A 14,412-nucleotide genomic window follows, 5' to 3' on the forward strand; every position below is an offset into this window, starting at 1 on the left:
TGCCCTTAGTGTTGGGTGGGGTTACTGGGTTACGGGGATAGGATGGAGGTGTGGACCTTGGGTAGGGTGCTCTTTCCAAGAGCCGGTGCAGACTCGATGGGCCGAATGGCCTCCTTCTGCACTGTAAATTCTATGATAATCTATGAATTGTCTGGTGTTTATATGTGGGCAGGCAGGTCTCCCTTCCACCCCCCACTTCGTCATTTGGTCTCTTCCCTCTTCTCTCCTCTCCCTATCTGTTGTCAGCCTGCCTTTGAGGGCTCTCTTTCTTGTGGTCTTGTGTTAGGCCCTCTCCCATTTCTGTCTGCTCCCTGGGATACATTTTCATTCTAATTGCCTGGGAAACGGGAAAAGAGCAAGAGAACGCAAGTTGAGCACCCTTCTGGTTTGGCTATTGGGAACGGTGCCTGTTGATAAAATACTGCCCAGTATCTTTGTTTGCTCTGTAATGACACAGGTATAACATGACATTTTACCAGCTTCCCCTGGGCACAAATAATTTTTTGGGGGGGGGGGGGGGGGGGGGGGAGAGTAGCTTGTAATTATATACCAAAGCAGAATATACGGACTCGAAACCTTAATCCTCTTTCTCCACCCACAGATACTGCCAGACCTGCTGAGCTTTCCCAGCATTTTCCGTTCTTACTTCACATTTCCAGCATCTGCAGTATTTTGCTTTTATATTAATACTGTAATATTTTTTCAGATCTTATTAGGTTTCAGCCGGTGACTAACATTAAAGCTATTGCCAGTCCCATCATCTGGTGACTGAAGCTGATAGCCTTTTTGTTTCTTATACCGCAGTGCGATGAACATTATGAGGTAAGGTTACGAATCCGTTACAAGACCGACCTCTTGAAGGATGGGAAAGAGAGAAGCTACTAAACAAAGATAATTTCTTCAGAGGGAGGTGGGGAAATATGTTTGCCCTATCACAACAGGATGTTCTTGGCTTTCTTGCGGCAGTGGCAGAGAATAGATGAACTGGTGACATGAGGAAAATAAAGAAAATTCAGGAAAGGACGTTTCCAAATGGAGGCACAAATATAGGGGCAACCATCCAATTCTTTTGTAAGGATAATGACAATTAGAATTCTATTTATTTTTAATCTTACTCTATTTGAAACCTGTTGCATAAACTTTGAGTGCTAAAGTAACAAAACAAATCATTAGTAAATAACCGGAACTGTTTCACATTATAAAAATCTTTTATTCATTATTTTGGATAGAAACGTATAACTTTTAGTCAGTAACAGAAAAATTAAAAAAGTTGACAAAGTACATTTACAAAGTATAAGCCCTTATTTAGGGCCTCATATTTTTACTAACTATATAAATGCAATTTCAATATTAAACCATAATTATATTCTTGAAAAAGATTAAGGAGATCTGAAATAACCCATTATGAAATTTAGCAGCAGCTATGCGTTCACAATGAAGAACAGCACACTCCAACCTATCATGGTTTGGTCTGCCATTATAAGAAAATACATTGGACGGGATTCACTCAGCCCAGGCTGGGTCGGAGAATCGCCGGGCTGGGCGCGAATCGCGCAACGCCGCCCCGATGCCGGTCAGCTGATTCTCCAGGTATTAATTTTAAAAATACTGCTCTTTTTGTTTTAATGAAAACAGGGGTGATGGTGCAGTATGTTTGGAGTTTGAATGCCATCGCAACACTTTATGATACAAAGTAAGCTGTTTGTTGCAATTACCTAATCTCAGACATGTCACTGAGGGAAGCTGTCTGACAGCAGAAAATCTGAATCCAAGCCTGACAAAGTACTGGTCAGAGGTGGGGAACTACCCCTACATGTAACTCCCTGCAGGTAGCAACAAAGTGGGGTCATGTAATTGAGGCATGTCATGGATCATGGTAAAATCTAGCATGGGAAGAGACAATAAAATATCTTTGGAAAATAAAACAGGTGAACCTGAAAACTGTGGGACAAGTTTGCAAATTCAGAGCTCACAACACTATCCCTTCAGGTATTATAGCAATTTTAAGGAACTAAAAATAACACAAAAATGTCTTGGAAAATACGCTACAGGTTATTGTGGATTCTGGAAACCTGTAACAAGAAACAGAAAATACTGGAAATGCTCTGCAGTTCTGGCAACATCTATGGAAAGAACAAAAAATGAGTTAATGTTTCAGGTCATTGATCCTTCGTCAGAAGTTTGAGCATTTCCAGAATTTTCTGTTTTTTAATTGTGCTAATTGAGGGATGATTTTTTTTGAGCAAAACACGAGGAGAAATTCCCCGCTCTTTGAAGAATGTCATCAGATCTTTTACCTCCACCTCGGTTTAACATCACCACTGACAAAAGTACAGTTCAGTACTGTACAATAAAGTCGCCATAGTCCCAGATGACCATAGACTGCTTTCCCCTTTGAAGGGGGAGAGCTGGATCCTCAGGTGACGATCTAACCTGAGGATCACCACACCTCAGATGAGGGGCAGGGTTGAGAAGGTGGGGCCTTCATGAATAACCTCAGCAGGGAATTGAACCCACACTGCTGGCCTTGCTCTGCATCACAAACAACAGTCTAGCCAAATGAGCTAAACCAGCCCCTGTGCTCACCAGTGTAGGATTTGAATAATTTCTTGAGTTGGGAGTGTTGCCACTGAGCCCTGTTTTGGCCTTGCAAACCCCCATTGAAAACTCTAGATGATGAGGCCAACCCCTACTGCTGCCAGTAAATATGTGAGCAAGAGGAGTTGAAAGACAACGGAATGAGAGAAACAGGAAAGAAGAGAAGAAATAACAAGGAAAGAGTTAGAGGGAATGAAAAACTGGAACAAAAATCAGAGCAAACTAAAGAGAGAAAATTAGGAATGGGGAACGAGGGAAAGAAAGAAAAATTAAGAGAGATAATAAAAAAATAAATAGGAGCAGCAAGAAGAGAATGAGAGAAAGTATGAAAAGGAACGAGAAAGAGACAAGGACAGAAGAAGTGTAAGGGAAGTGAGAGAGAACAAAAAATGAGCTAATTCAGTTTCTTTCTTCCTAAAACCTATTTTAAAATAGAGTAACACGTCCACTAATGTAGGTAAGAAAATAATTTTAATGGTGGCGCGGTGGTGCAGCGGTTCGCAATGCTGCCTCACGGCACCGAGGACCCGAGTTTGATCCCGGCCCCCCGGTTACTGTCCGTGTGGAATTTGCACATTCTGCCCATGTTTGCGTGGCTTTCACCCCCCATAACCCAAAGATGTGCGGGGTAGATAGATTGGCCATGGTAAATTGCCCCTTAATTGGAAAAAAAATAATTGGGCACTTTAAATTTATTTTAAAAATAAAAATAACTTCAGACAAATGGTTTAGAGATTCATACATTAGTATCTGACAACAGCATTTCTGAGTGTCTTTGTATTGACTTTCAGTATTGTTGCTTTAATGTCAAAATTTAGAACCTGCCATCTCAAAAAAATGGATTGTGTAGCATAATGGGAAAATGATTTATCTTTAAAACACCATTAATTAATATACACACAGGAAGTTCCCACAGACAAATTAATAACATGCTATTCAATGAAGTGACATAAAATTGCACACTTATCACCACTGTAACGGTTAACTGGAAAATAATAGTTTGGCAAGTAATTGTGGGATAGAGGAAATGATCCCTATTAAAACCAAACCCGCTTTCCATAAAACAGTAACTTGCAACTTTTCCAGTTGTCCTCCCACACAGAGAGATACCTCAGAGAAATTTACAGGGTGGTGCACATCAAGCGAAAGGGGAAAGGTTAAGATTTGAGAGTGCTGGAGGCCTAGTTAATGATGTGGATCATTAAGAATCTCCTGAAAGCTGACAGCAGGGAGACAAGACAAAGTTGTAGTGGAAGACAGTTCCAGAATGCAAGGACATTACGACTAAAAGAAGCACCACTAACAGCGAAGAAGAGTAAATGCGAAGCTAGAGGACATTGCTGATGGTATGAAAAGACGTGAAGGTGAGGATAACGATTAGAGGCACAGAAAACAAATGGAAAATGGAAATGATATTGTGGCTGTGGATGAGCATCTTGATTAGTTCTGGCTTCGAAAGGGCTTTATGAATGTTGGATAAATCAAACCTCAAGACAGCAATGGTGTTGATTAGAGTTTCAACAGCAGGGGAAGAGAGCTGGAAGCTAAATGTTTTGGAGCTGTTAAGAAAGTTGGCATGGTAACAAATTGGATGTGAAAGAGGAATGTTGGATGAGGGGACAGGATAGCTGATCCCAGAGTTCCATGAAGAGGCAATCAAATCCTCATGGGGGTGGGAAGGTCAAGGGGTTTGTGGGGAAGAGCATGGGCTGAGATGGAGAATAGTAAGCCTTGTGGGGAAGTTCAAGGAAAGATCAGTGGTGGTGGGTGCCCAGTCACAGGGGGCTGCTCAGGCAGGTCACAGGATTGTTACAGAGCAGAAGGAGGCTATTTGGGCCATCGTCTCTGCACTGGCTTTCCAAACGAGCGTTACGGCAGAGTGCCATTCCCCTGCCTTTTCCTTCTACCCCTGCACATTGTTTCTATTCAAGTGATCATCTAATGCCCTCTTGAATGCTTCAATTGAACCGGCCTCCACACACTTCTAAGAAGTGCATTCCAGACCTGAGCCACTCGTGTGAAAAATATTTTCTCACATCACATTGGCTTCTATTGCAAATCAACTGAAAGATTGTCTGTAAAAGGTATGCTGGATTCAGCAGGCAAGTAACAAGGCACTTACCTCCTCCAACCAGTCATCCAAGCCTGGGTTTAGCTGTTAGAACCTAACCCAAGGCTAAGGAAACCTAGGTGTCGAGAATGAAATTTCAAATCTTGAATAATAATTAAGCTTATAACATCTAAAGTGCAAACTCAACTCCTTGGAGCAGGTTGGTTACACACCCGCCCACCACCCCAACGGAATGGACAAGTTAGAGGAAGATATGGGTCAGGATTCAGTTAACACTTCAGCCGCCCATCTGACCCAAACCCTAACATTTTTTCAGGTAAAAAATCTCCCAGAAGTGTTAGCTGATAAGGATGGCTGACATTTTGCTGATTTTTAAATAGAGGACGTTCAGACATGTCCATATCTAGGTATCAGATAACTAATTGCAAAGTGCGCCATGGATTTTTGGGCGCATTGCGACTGGAGGAGCTGAATACAACAGGTTCAGTGGTAGCACTCTCACCTATAAGTCTGAAGATTGTGAGTTCAAGACCCATTCCAGACACTTGAGCACTTTGTCTTGGCTGATACATCCCTGCAGGAATGAAGGAAGACTGTGCTGTCAGTGATGCCACGAGATGTTAAATCAAAGCCTTGTCTAAGATGGATGCAAACAATCCCATGCACATGCAACCTATTTAAAGAGCAGTAGGGGCATCCTCGCCTGCGTTCTGGAAATATTTATCCCCCAACCAACATCCAAAACAGATTGAAGCAAACTACTGCGGATGCTGGAATCTGAAACTAAAACAGAAAATGCTCGACAATCTCAGCAGATTGTGACAGCATCTGTGGAGGGATAACGGAACTAACATTTAGAGTCTAAATGACTCTTTGTCCAGAACAGTTTATTTGGTCACTATCTCACTGCCGTTTGTGGGACTTGGCTGCTGCATTTCCTACTTTTCAACAGGAAGCAAGAGGAGAAGTATTTAAATGCAGTGGAAGTTAAAATCTGGAATGCACTGACTGAGAAGGTAGTCAAGAAAACAAATTTTCAGGGCCAAAGGGAAAGATGAGGGGATTGGGACAAATTCAAAGAGCAAGCACGATAGGTAGAATAACCATTGTATCATTCCTTAACTCGACCCTGATGCCTCAGCTCCAATAATAATTTGATTGGCTTTATTGCACGTTAGGATATCCTGACGTTATTAAAGATGCTTGATAAATACAAATTTTTTCTTTCCAACCTATGTTGTCAAGGGTAGCACCAGAGAGACACATATTATTACAGGGCCAAATTCAGCAGCGGTTTTCTCCCTGCCATCGTCATAACGCATGCACAGCACAACATCACACGCTAATAATGGCAAGCTAAATGAGCTAGAGAGGGCACTACATCCATTGTTGATATGTTTCCATCACCAGCAATAACTTGCATTTATGTAGTGTCTTTAACGTAGTAAAATGTCACAAGCAGGACAGGGACGTGTAGAAAATGGACAAGAGAAACTACTATGTGGGGAACTTTGTTCATATGGCGCAGCTATGCTGATTACAGTGTGTAATGCTCTCAGGAGCAGACAGTTAGTGCCTGTGCGGCTTGCATGGATATCTTCCTGCCTAGCCCTGGGAAATTAATGCATTGTCCGTGCAAAGAAACTTTCCCCTCTCAGTTTTCCCAAGCCAGGTAAAGGTCTACTCAGAATATCAGTGTATTAGGTGGCTGGGTGTGTCAGTGTGGTTTCTACCACATTCTCAGTGAGGTTACACCAATGGAACAGAATGAACTCAGAAAATTCCTGCGCTTCAACTTAGAATATCATATTACAGAACTACTGCCACTAAAATTACACGTCTTTAAATTATTAATAGTAAATAAATCTGATAGAAACTTCAAAAACTCTCATTGTACAGTCAAATATTGTGATACTAGAATAATTTTCCTCTTTTAAAACCTTACGGTTCCATCAAAACATGATTTCTTGTTGTAAAGTATATGGCAACAAATTGGTTTATATGTCAGGGTTCCAGGTTCGATTCCCGGCTCTGTGCGGAGTCTGCACGTACTCCCCGTGTCTGCTTGGGTTTCACCCCCACAACCCAAAGATGTACACGGTAGGTGTATTGGCCATGTTAATTGCTCCTTAATTGGAAAAAAGATAATTGGGTACTCTAAATCTTTAAAAAAAATGTCTTCTATCACATGAATTAAGGGCTGGGTTCTCCCGTCCACCGCAAGAACCCCACGGGCGAGGCGCGTAGAATGGAATACTCCACTGACCTCAGGTGGAATTCTCCGGTCGCCGGGCAAACACAGCAGGAGAATCCTGCCCAAAATCTCATTGCAAGCCTGACCTAGCCCAAAAATAACCCGTTTGAGACCTGAATTGCCCTACAGTTTTCAAAACATGCACAGATTTTCCTTCAAAATGTTTTTTTAAGAAATAAACTTTCCACTGCTGCGCTAATAGAATAATTACAAAAATCTACAAGTAGTTTGTTCACAGTATTTTCTGAAACGCCCTTTCCTTTAAAAAAAAACTGTAATCCTGCCATCATTTCCATTTGGATGCAAAAACAACTTATCATCCTCTCCTCGATGGTCTGTTTCAATCCGTTGAAAGTATGGTCCCCTGAGGGAGTGTATAAGCAGGAAGATAAATTTGACCTAAGGTGCAAAATACACAACTTGGGAGGCACCCCAGCCCTCATGGAATAAAGTTTTCCAAAGCTTATACTGACAATAATGTGCTGCCAGATCTGTCACTTTCCTCTTAGGTAACTTTTAGCTGAGACTTATTTTCTGCAAAAAGGAGAGAAACGTATGGAACCCCAATGAAGGCCCACTTCTCGCTAGGCCAGAACTTGATAACTGGGCCCTGTTCAGGGATTTCTGAGACAGCATCAAAATAAGCAAAACAGACACAGCCCAGATAAGCAGCCAGACAGATCAAGATGTGCCTGAAATAAAAACAGAAGAAAAAGAAAAAGAGAATGCAATCAGATTTTTATAGCGACTGGACAACATTTTTCATGCGACACTCGATATCCTAGCATTCCCATACAACCCAACAGTCTATTAACTTGTGAAGCATTTTTCACATGACTGTCACTTTTATTATTGGCTTGACTAAACATAAGAGTACAATACGAATTTATGCCAGCAACTTTCTGAAAAATAATCTCACTTCCACTTGTTGTTTCTATCAGTTACATTAACAGATGCTTCACATGACTGTTAAATTAGCAATAACAGAGTTTGCGTGGCATAATGCTGCTTAGAATTGAGATAATATCAACAGAACACTGGGTCAGATCGACTCCGGGATGGCAATCACCCGTCAGATTGCCACTTTCTCTTATTTACTTATCGAACGCGGGAGCTCCGCATTTCTGGTCTGAACTTTCGAACCAGGCCTCTTCAGAAATGGTTCGGGGGGGGGGATCAGAGGGAGTCAGGGGACTTGGGGTGGGGGGGGGGGGGGGGTCAGTGGAACTTGGAGGGAGTCGCGGGAGTTGGGGTTATTGAGATCAGAGGGCCTGGAAGGACGAGGACCAGGGTGGGAGTTGGGGGTATAGTTGGGGGTCAAGGAGTTAGAAGTTCAGGGAGAATCAGGGATTTGTTGTATAGATACCCAGGGGTTAGGCATCTTTTTTGTTCAGTCCAGCATTTCATGAGTAATTATCCAATTTTACAACATGGAGAACAAATTAATAAGGCAGAATTATTATCATTACTTCAAATCATAATTTTGTTAGCGTGTAACTCACCAGGCACAATGCAGGTATGGAAAGTTGAATGCAGACCAAAGTTCACAGAAAAGGTTATCACTAATCCAGCACAGTAGGGCGAGTGCCCACCAAAACCCTGCTAGGAGACCCAATTTGTACACACGAACATTTTCACACCTGAAACAGCAGGGAATACAAATTAAATAACTGAAGTAAAGTTTAAGGTGATGTACTTATTGCAGAACCACAGGCAGAATTTTCAACTGACTATAACAGCGGGAGCTGTCGTGGGTCAGGAACCTGGTGACAATTTTCAGCAGGCTTTGCTGAGGTCCTTTCTCATAGCCACAGTGTTAGCGACAGATTCCCTGGTCAATCCAGGAGCGCTGATGGGATGGCACTGAATCTGTCAAAGGGAAGGATTTTTAACTTGCAGGACGGGACCATGGCATGGGTTAAAATAAGTCAACAGGACGTGGACTTTTGAGGTTTTAATAAACGCAAAAATGAATAGACCTGGGACCTGGTAAGAATAGACTTTGGATCATTCACTCTTACCTGGAGATCCTCCTGCAGGATCTGAGGGGCTGTAATGAAGTGGGCTTGCCCAAGGACAAGAAGGAAGAGGGGAACCTCTCCAACCAAGCAGGTATGGATAGACGTGACCGAGGAAGTCAGCAGCAGAGGGCTGGCTCCTCCAACCTGAAGCTAGTGCACTAAGAGGACCCAGGGGCTGAGAAGGGCAGTTAAAGTGAGTGACATAACACTTCCAGGTGCCAAGTCCCACATTCTGACCTTCTCGGCATTTCCTTGCACAGCACTCGTCAGGACAACGCACCTTGCAGCTCCACTAATTCCTCTCTCTTCAGGCACCTCCCATCCTCATCTGAGCAGCCGACACTCTCCTATTAACTCCTCGCACCCAAGCCTCACAGTTACCATATGTTGTCCTTCCCTGCCATCCACACAAGTCATCACTGCCATTCAGTTCTTTGCTTTCTCTCATTGTAGAAGAGAGCACACAGCTTTATGGAGAGGTGCCGATCTATAAGGCTGGCCCTTCAATGGCAGGCACCTTCACGGCCATCGGCAAAGCATGTCTACTTGGCCAATAAGGAAGGAGGTCCAGTTCCAGGTGACTGCAGGTGTCAGTAATGGCCTGCTGTGAAAATAAGCCTCCTCAGGCACGGGTGATCACTGGTGCTAATCCTATGCCTGCAGACCCTTATGTTGGGGGCCTTGCCTCTTTGGAGTTAGAGTTCTACATCCAACCCCTCTGCCCTGTGAAGACGCATGTGGCTGAGGAGAAGGCAGATGGTGCTGGTGCTGCTCCCACTATTGTTGTTGGTGTTGCGGCAAGAACTTCATAAGCTGTTTCTAAAGACTGACAGCAGGGAAGTGCAGCTGAAGGTGAGGGAAGTGCAAGACAAGGTGAGTGACCTCCAAGAAGTTGGTGATCACCTGTCAGGCACTGAAAAATCATTCTCCGAGCAGGAGTGCAGTGAGAACTAGCCTCTCACATGGCCATGGCTGCAGCTCTTCAGTTTCAGCGATAAAAGGCTTCCCAGCATGTCAGTTTCATTGACGAAACATCCCCCACTGCACACACCCCAGTGACCCTGGTAAGTTTAAAAAAAATTTAGAGTACCCAATTAATTTTTACTAATTAAGGGGCAATTTAGCGTGGCCAATCCACCTCCCCTGCACATCGTTTGGGTTTTGGGGGCGAAACCCATGTAAACATGGGGAGAATGTGCAAACTCCATACGGACAGTGTCCCAGAGCCGGGATCGAACCTGGGACATCAGCGCCGTGAGGCAGCAATGCTAACCACTGTGCCACCGTGCTGCCCTGTGACCCTGGTAAGTTGCTGATGACTTGGGAAACAGATCTGCTAGCTGTTGATGGTAGAATTCTTGGTTAAAACAGAACTTATTGATCAAAACCTAGGACTTGTCTCCTCACTCTGCAACTGGATCCTCGACTTTCTGACCACAGACCACAATCAGTAAGAATAAACAACAACATCTCCTCCACAATAGTCCTCAATACCGGGGCCCCACAAGGCTGCGTACTTAGTCCCCTACTCTACTCCCTGTACACACACGACTGCGTGGCAAAATCTGGTTCCAAGTCCATCTAGTAGTTTGCTGACGATATGACCATAGTGGGCCAGAATAACGACGAGTGGAGTGGTGCAGCGACAACAATCTCTCCCTCAATGCCAGCAAAACTAAAGAGCTGGTCATTGACTTCAGGAAGCAAAGAATTGTACACACCCCTGTCAGTATCAACGGGGCCGAGGTGGTGATGGTTAGCAGTTTCAAATTCCTAGGGGTACACACATCTCCAAAAATCTGTCGTGGTCCACCCACATCGACGCTACCACCAAGAAAACAAACAGCGCCTATACTTCCTCAGGAAATTCGGCATGTCCACATAAACTCTTACCAACTTTTACAGATGCACCACAGAAAGCATCCTATCTGGCTGCATCACAGCCTGGTATGGCAACTGCTCGGCCCAGGACCGCACGAAACTTCAGAGAGTCGTGAACACAGCCCAGTCCATCACACAAACCTGCCTCCCATCCATTGACTGCATCTACACCTCACGCTGCCTGGGGAAAGCGGGCAGCGTAATCAAAGGCCCCTCCCACCTGACTTTCTCACTTTTCCAACTTCTTCCATCGGGCAGGAGATACAAAAGTCTGAGAACACGCACAAACAGACTCGAAAACAGCTTCTTCCCCCCTGTTACCAGACTCCTAAACAACCTCCTCATGGACTGACCTCATTAATACTACACCCCTGTATGCTTTACCCGATGCCGGTGTTTATGTAGTTACATTGTGTAACTTGTGTTGCCCTATTATGTATTTTCTTTTATTTCCTTTTCTTTTCATGTACAAAATGATCTGTTGAGCTGCTCGCAGAAAAATACTTTTCACTGTACCTCGGTACACGTGACAATAAACAAAATCCAAATCCTAATTGAATATTTTCATTAATTATTCAAAAGCTACAAAGGGCGGGGGAGGGGTGGGGGGGTCTCCACTCAGCTTCAAACCATCTGGGCGGAACATGAAAAGAGCTGAATGATATTGGGATCCTGACCCAATGTCACTTTGTGGGAATTTACTGCTTACACTCAAAACCACCTCCCCTCACATGTCCCCTCACATGTTATATCCTCACCCCTGGGTGGGTGGATTTAGAAGAATGATAATTTAACAAAATATTAGAGTGACATTTATACTTTGGACATTTGCAAATAGCTGCACATTTCCTCTGACCTGTTTCCCTCTCCCTTGTGTTAATGTCCTCTGCACCAGGTATTAACCCAGAACATGGGGCTGGATTCTCCACAGTTCCGCGCTGAGATCGCGTTTGGCGCGGGGGCGGAGAATCAACTTTTGCGCTGAAATCGGTTCCCGGCGCAGGTCTGCCGATTCTCCGGGACCCGAGAATCGCCGTTTTCGAGAATTACTCCGTGCGGCTGGGGGCCATTGCCAGAGGCCCGCCCAGCATCTCTCCACTCCCGACCGGCCGAGTTCCCAACGACGTGGAAATAACATGCTATGGCGGGTCGGGACTCTCGCGTGGCGGCTGCGGATTGGGCACCGGGAGGGTCCTTATGGGCGGCCAGGGCAGCCATCGGGCCGGAAGGATCCTCGGGCCCGCAGCCGATCGGGGGGCCCTAGTTTGTTGGTGTTGGTCCGCGGTCCGAGTCCGCCCTGGTGCTCGGCGTGGCTGCTGGAAGCTGCCGCCATGCGCATGTGCAGACTCAGAACCGGAGGTGCGGGGGCCTATATCCGCATCCAAAGCTGCATGAAGCTCCCCAGGGCCCTGCTAACCCTCCGAGGTAAGTGAATCGACGTTTATTTTTTGCAGGAAACTGGGAATGCAATGCCAGCGTTTTTATTCCGGCGTGGGGATATAGCTCCATTTTGGGAGAATCCAGCCCCTTGGTATCCTGAAAGCTTCTGCCAATGCTGATCTTGAATTATCCACTAGATGGCGTGGGAAATGTTGACTAATTTTCTCTTCTTCATTTTGGAGAACCATCATACCACAGCATTTCCTGGACTGGTTTCATGGGTTCATCAAATGGGACACATACTCCCATCCTTTCAAATTATATTCTGAAAATTGCAAATTGTTCTTCTCGTCCTTATCCCTTAAGAAAGAGATGAAAATATATCCTGGTGCTCAAAATTGTAGAATGTTGCAAGTGGCATTTACATGAACAGCAGCGATGGTAGTTTGCAACTTCATTTAAAGCCAAGGAGGTGAGTAGCCATCTTTGCTCACAGGCAAAGAGCCCGGGCGTGCTGGACTTTCCACCGCAGTTCTCGGCGGGGGGTGGGACACCCTCGGCTGGGGGTGGGGGACCTTCCGCAAGGAGGGGGCGCCAAAGGAGAGTTCGGCGGAGACACTGGGGGGGGGGGGGCAACCGGAGGGCATCCGCTCACGGCACCACCATGCCAACCCCTGGATCGTGTTTACAAGTTCCAGAGGCAACACGTCCCTGCCCGTATGCCCCAACATTCGCCAACAGCAGAGGCCTCTGGCCATGTGTCTGAAGGCTATCGCTAATAGGCAATTGCCAATCGTGGTTAAGTGAGCACTTCACATAGGGCAGCAACATGGTGTAATGGTTAGCATTGCTGCCTCATGGCGCCGAGGTCCCAAATTCGATCGCGGATCTGGGTTACTGTCCGTGTGGAGTTTGCACATTCTCCCGTGTTTGCATGGGTTTCGCCCCCACAACCCAAAGATGTGCAGGGTAGGTGGATTGGCCACGCTAAACTGCCCCTTAATTGGAAAAAATTAATTGGGTACTCTAAATTTTAAAAAATTTCACACATCCCAAGTGGATTCCCGTGGGTGGGCGGGCAACGTAGCATGTGGGAGTCATTCCCAATCACACCTTGATACCTGGACACTGTGCTTGAACACTGCGGGAGTTAACACCACACACACAGCAGCCAACATCCGAACATCCAGGGGAATGGACAAGGCTCCAGGAACATGTCCATGGCCGGAGGGTGTGTGGATCCCACGGGGATGGGGGGTTGACTGGAGAGATGGGCCAAGAGACTGTAGGTCAGCCCGCATTGTGGAAGAAAGTGACAGAGGCATCGTAATGGTTGTGCACAAGGGTGTTTAATGTGTAATACAAGTCCCCACTCTCTCAACAATGCCGTCCCCCCCAACAACCCCGAACCGCTCCCTCCCCACCCTTACCTACACCCCATGGTCTGCACCATCTTGTGTACGCTCTTGGCGATCCTCTTCAGTGACTGGGACATGCTCTGTAGCGCCTCGGCAATGCCCACCTGCATCTGGGACAAGCTCCACAGTGCCTCGGCCATTCCCACCTGAGAGTGGGAAATGTCCCGCAGAACCTCATCAAGGTCAGCCTGGCACTGAGTCACATCCTCCAACGAGTCGGGCATTCTGCCAATTCCCTCAGCCATGGCCGTCGCCGATTGTGCAATGCCTTGGACACCTTCACTAATGATGACAACCAGGCTCTCCACTGCGGCCGCCACCCTAGCAGCGTTGGCCTCGGTGCCCCGCATTGCCGGTGACATCTCCTGTGCTCGTAGCCTCTGGGACTCCTCATATCGGCCAAGGATCTGCTGGAGTGATGCTGACATCTCCCTCTGAATGTCCCGGACGCTTTCTAACGTCTCCATCAACTCCGGGTAACCCTGTTGCACAGGCTCAGCATCAGACTGGAACCCAGCTGGGTCTAGGCATCCAGCAATGCTCCGACTGCTGTCTTGCCTGGGGGGGTTCCTGCCTCCACCTGATGTACATCAGCGGAGTGGGGGGGGGGAGATAACAGTGTGCCTCGACCACGGTTGCATCCTTGGAGCTCTCCTCCGAGGTGGTCTCCTGGGAAGCTGGAGAGGATGCAACCCGGGATGGGCCGGAGGACCTGTGGGAGAATGGACATGTGGTCAGTGGGAGTGACGGGTCAGTCAGTAAGGCAATAACTACTCATGTTGACAGGTC

General features: G+C 46.0%; 1 protein-coding gene across 1 annotated transcript in view; it reads right to left on the minus strand.

The window, feature by feature from the left end:
- Positions 1 to 1,229: 1,229 nt before the first annotated feature.
- The window catches only part of acer2 (alkaline ceramidase 2), a 122,322-nt gene continuing 109,139 nt past the window's right edge, over positions 1,230 to 14,412 (minus strand). Inside the window, exons 5-6 of the mRNA XM_072516942.1 lie at positions 8,426 to 8,563; positions 1,230 to 7,615 (exon numbers count right to left, since the gene is read on the minus strand). Of these exons, the coding sequence (XP_072373043.1) occupies positions 7,429 to 7,615; positions 8,426 to 8,563 (325 nt within the window). The 3' untranslated portion in view covers positions 1,230 to 7,428. The remainder of the gene's footprint in view (positions 7,616 to 8,425; positions 8,564 to 14,412) is intronic.

The sequence above is a fragment of the Scyliorhinus torazame genome, chromosome 9 (assembly GCF_047496885.1).
Source record: "Scyliorhinus torazame isolate Kashiwa2021f chromosome 9, sScyTor2.1, whole genome shotgun sequence".
NCBI classification, from domain to species: Eukaryota; Metazoa; Chordata; class Chondrichthyes; order Carcharhiniformes; family Scyliorhinidae; genus Scyliorhinus; species Scyliorhinus torazame.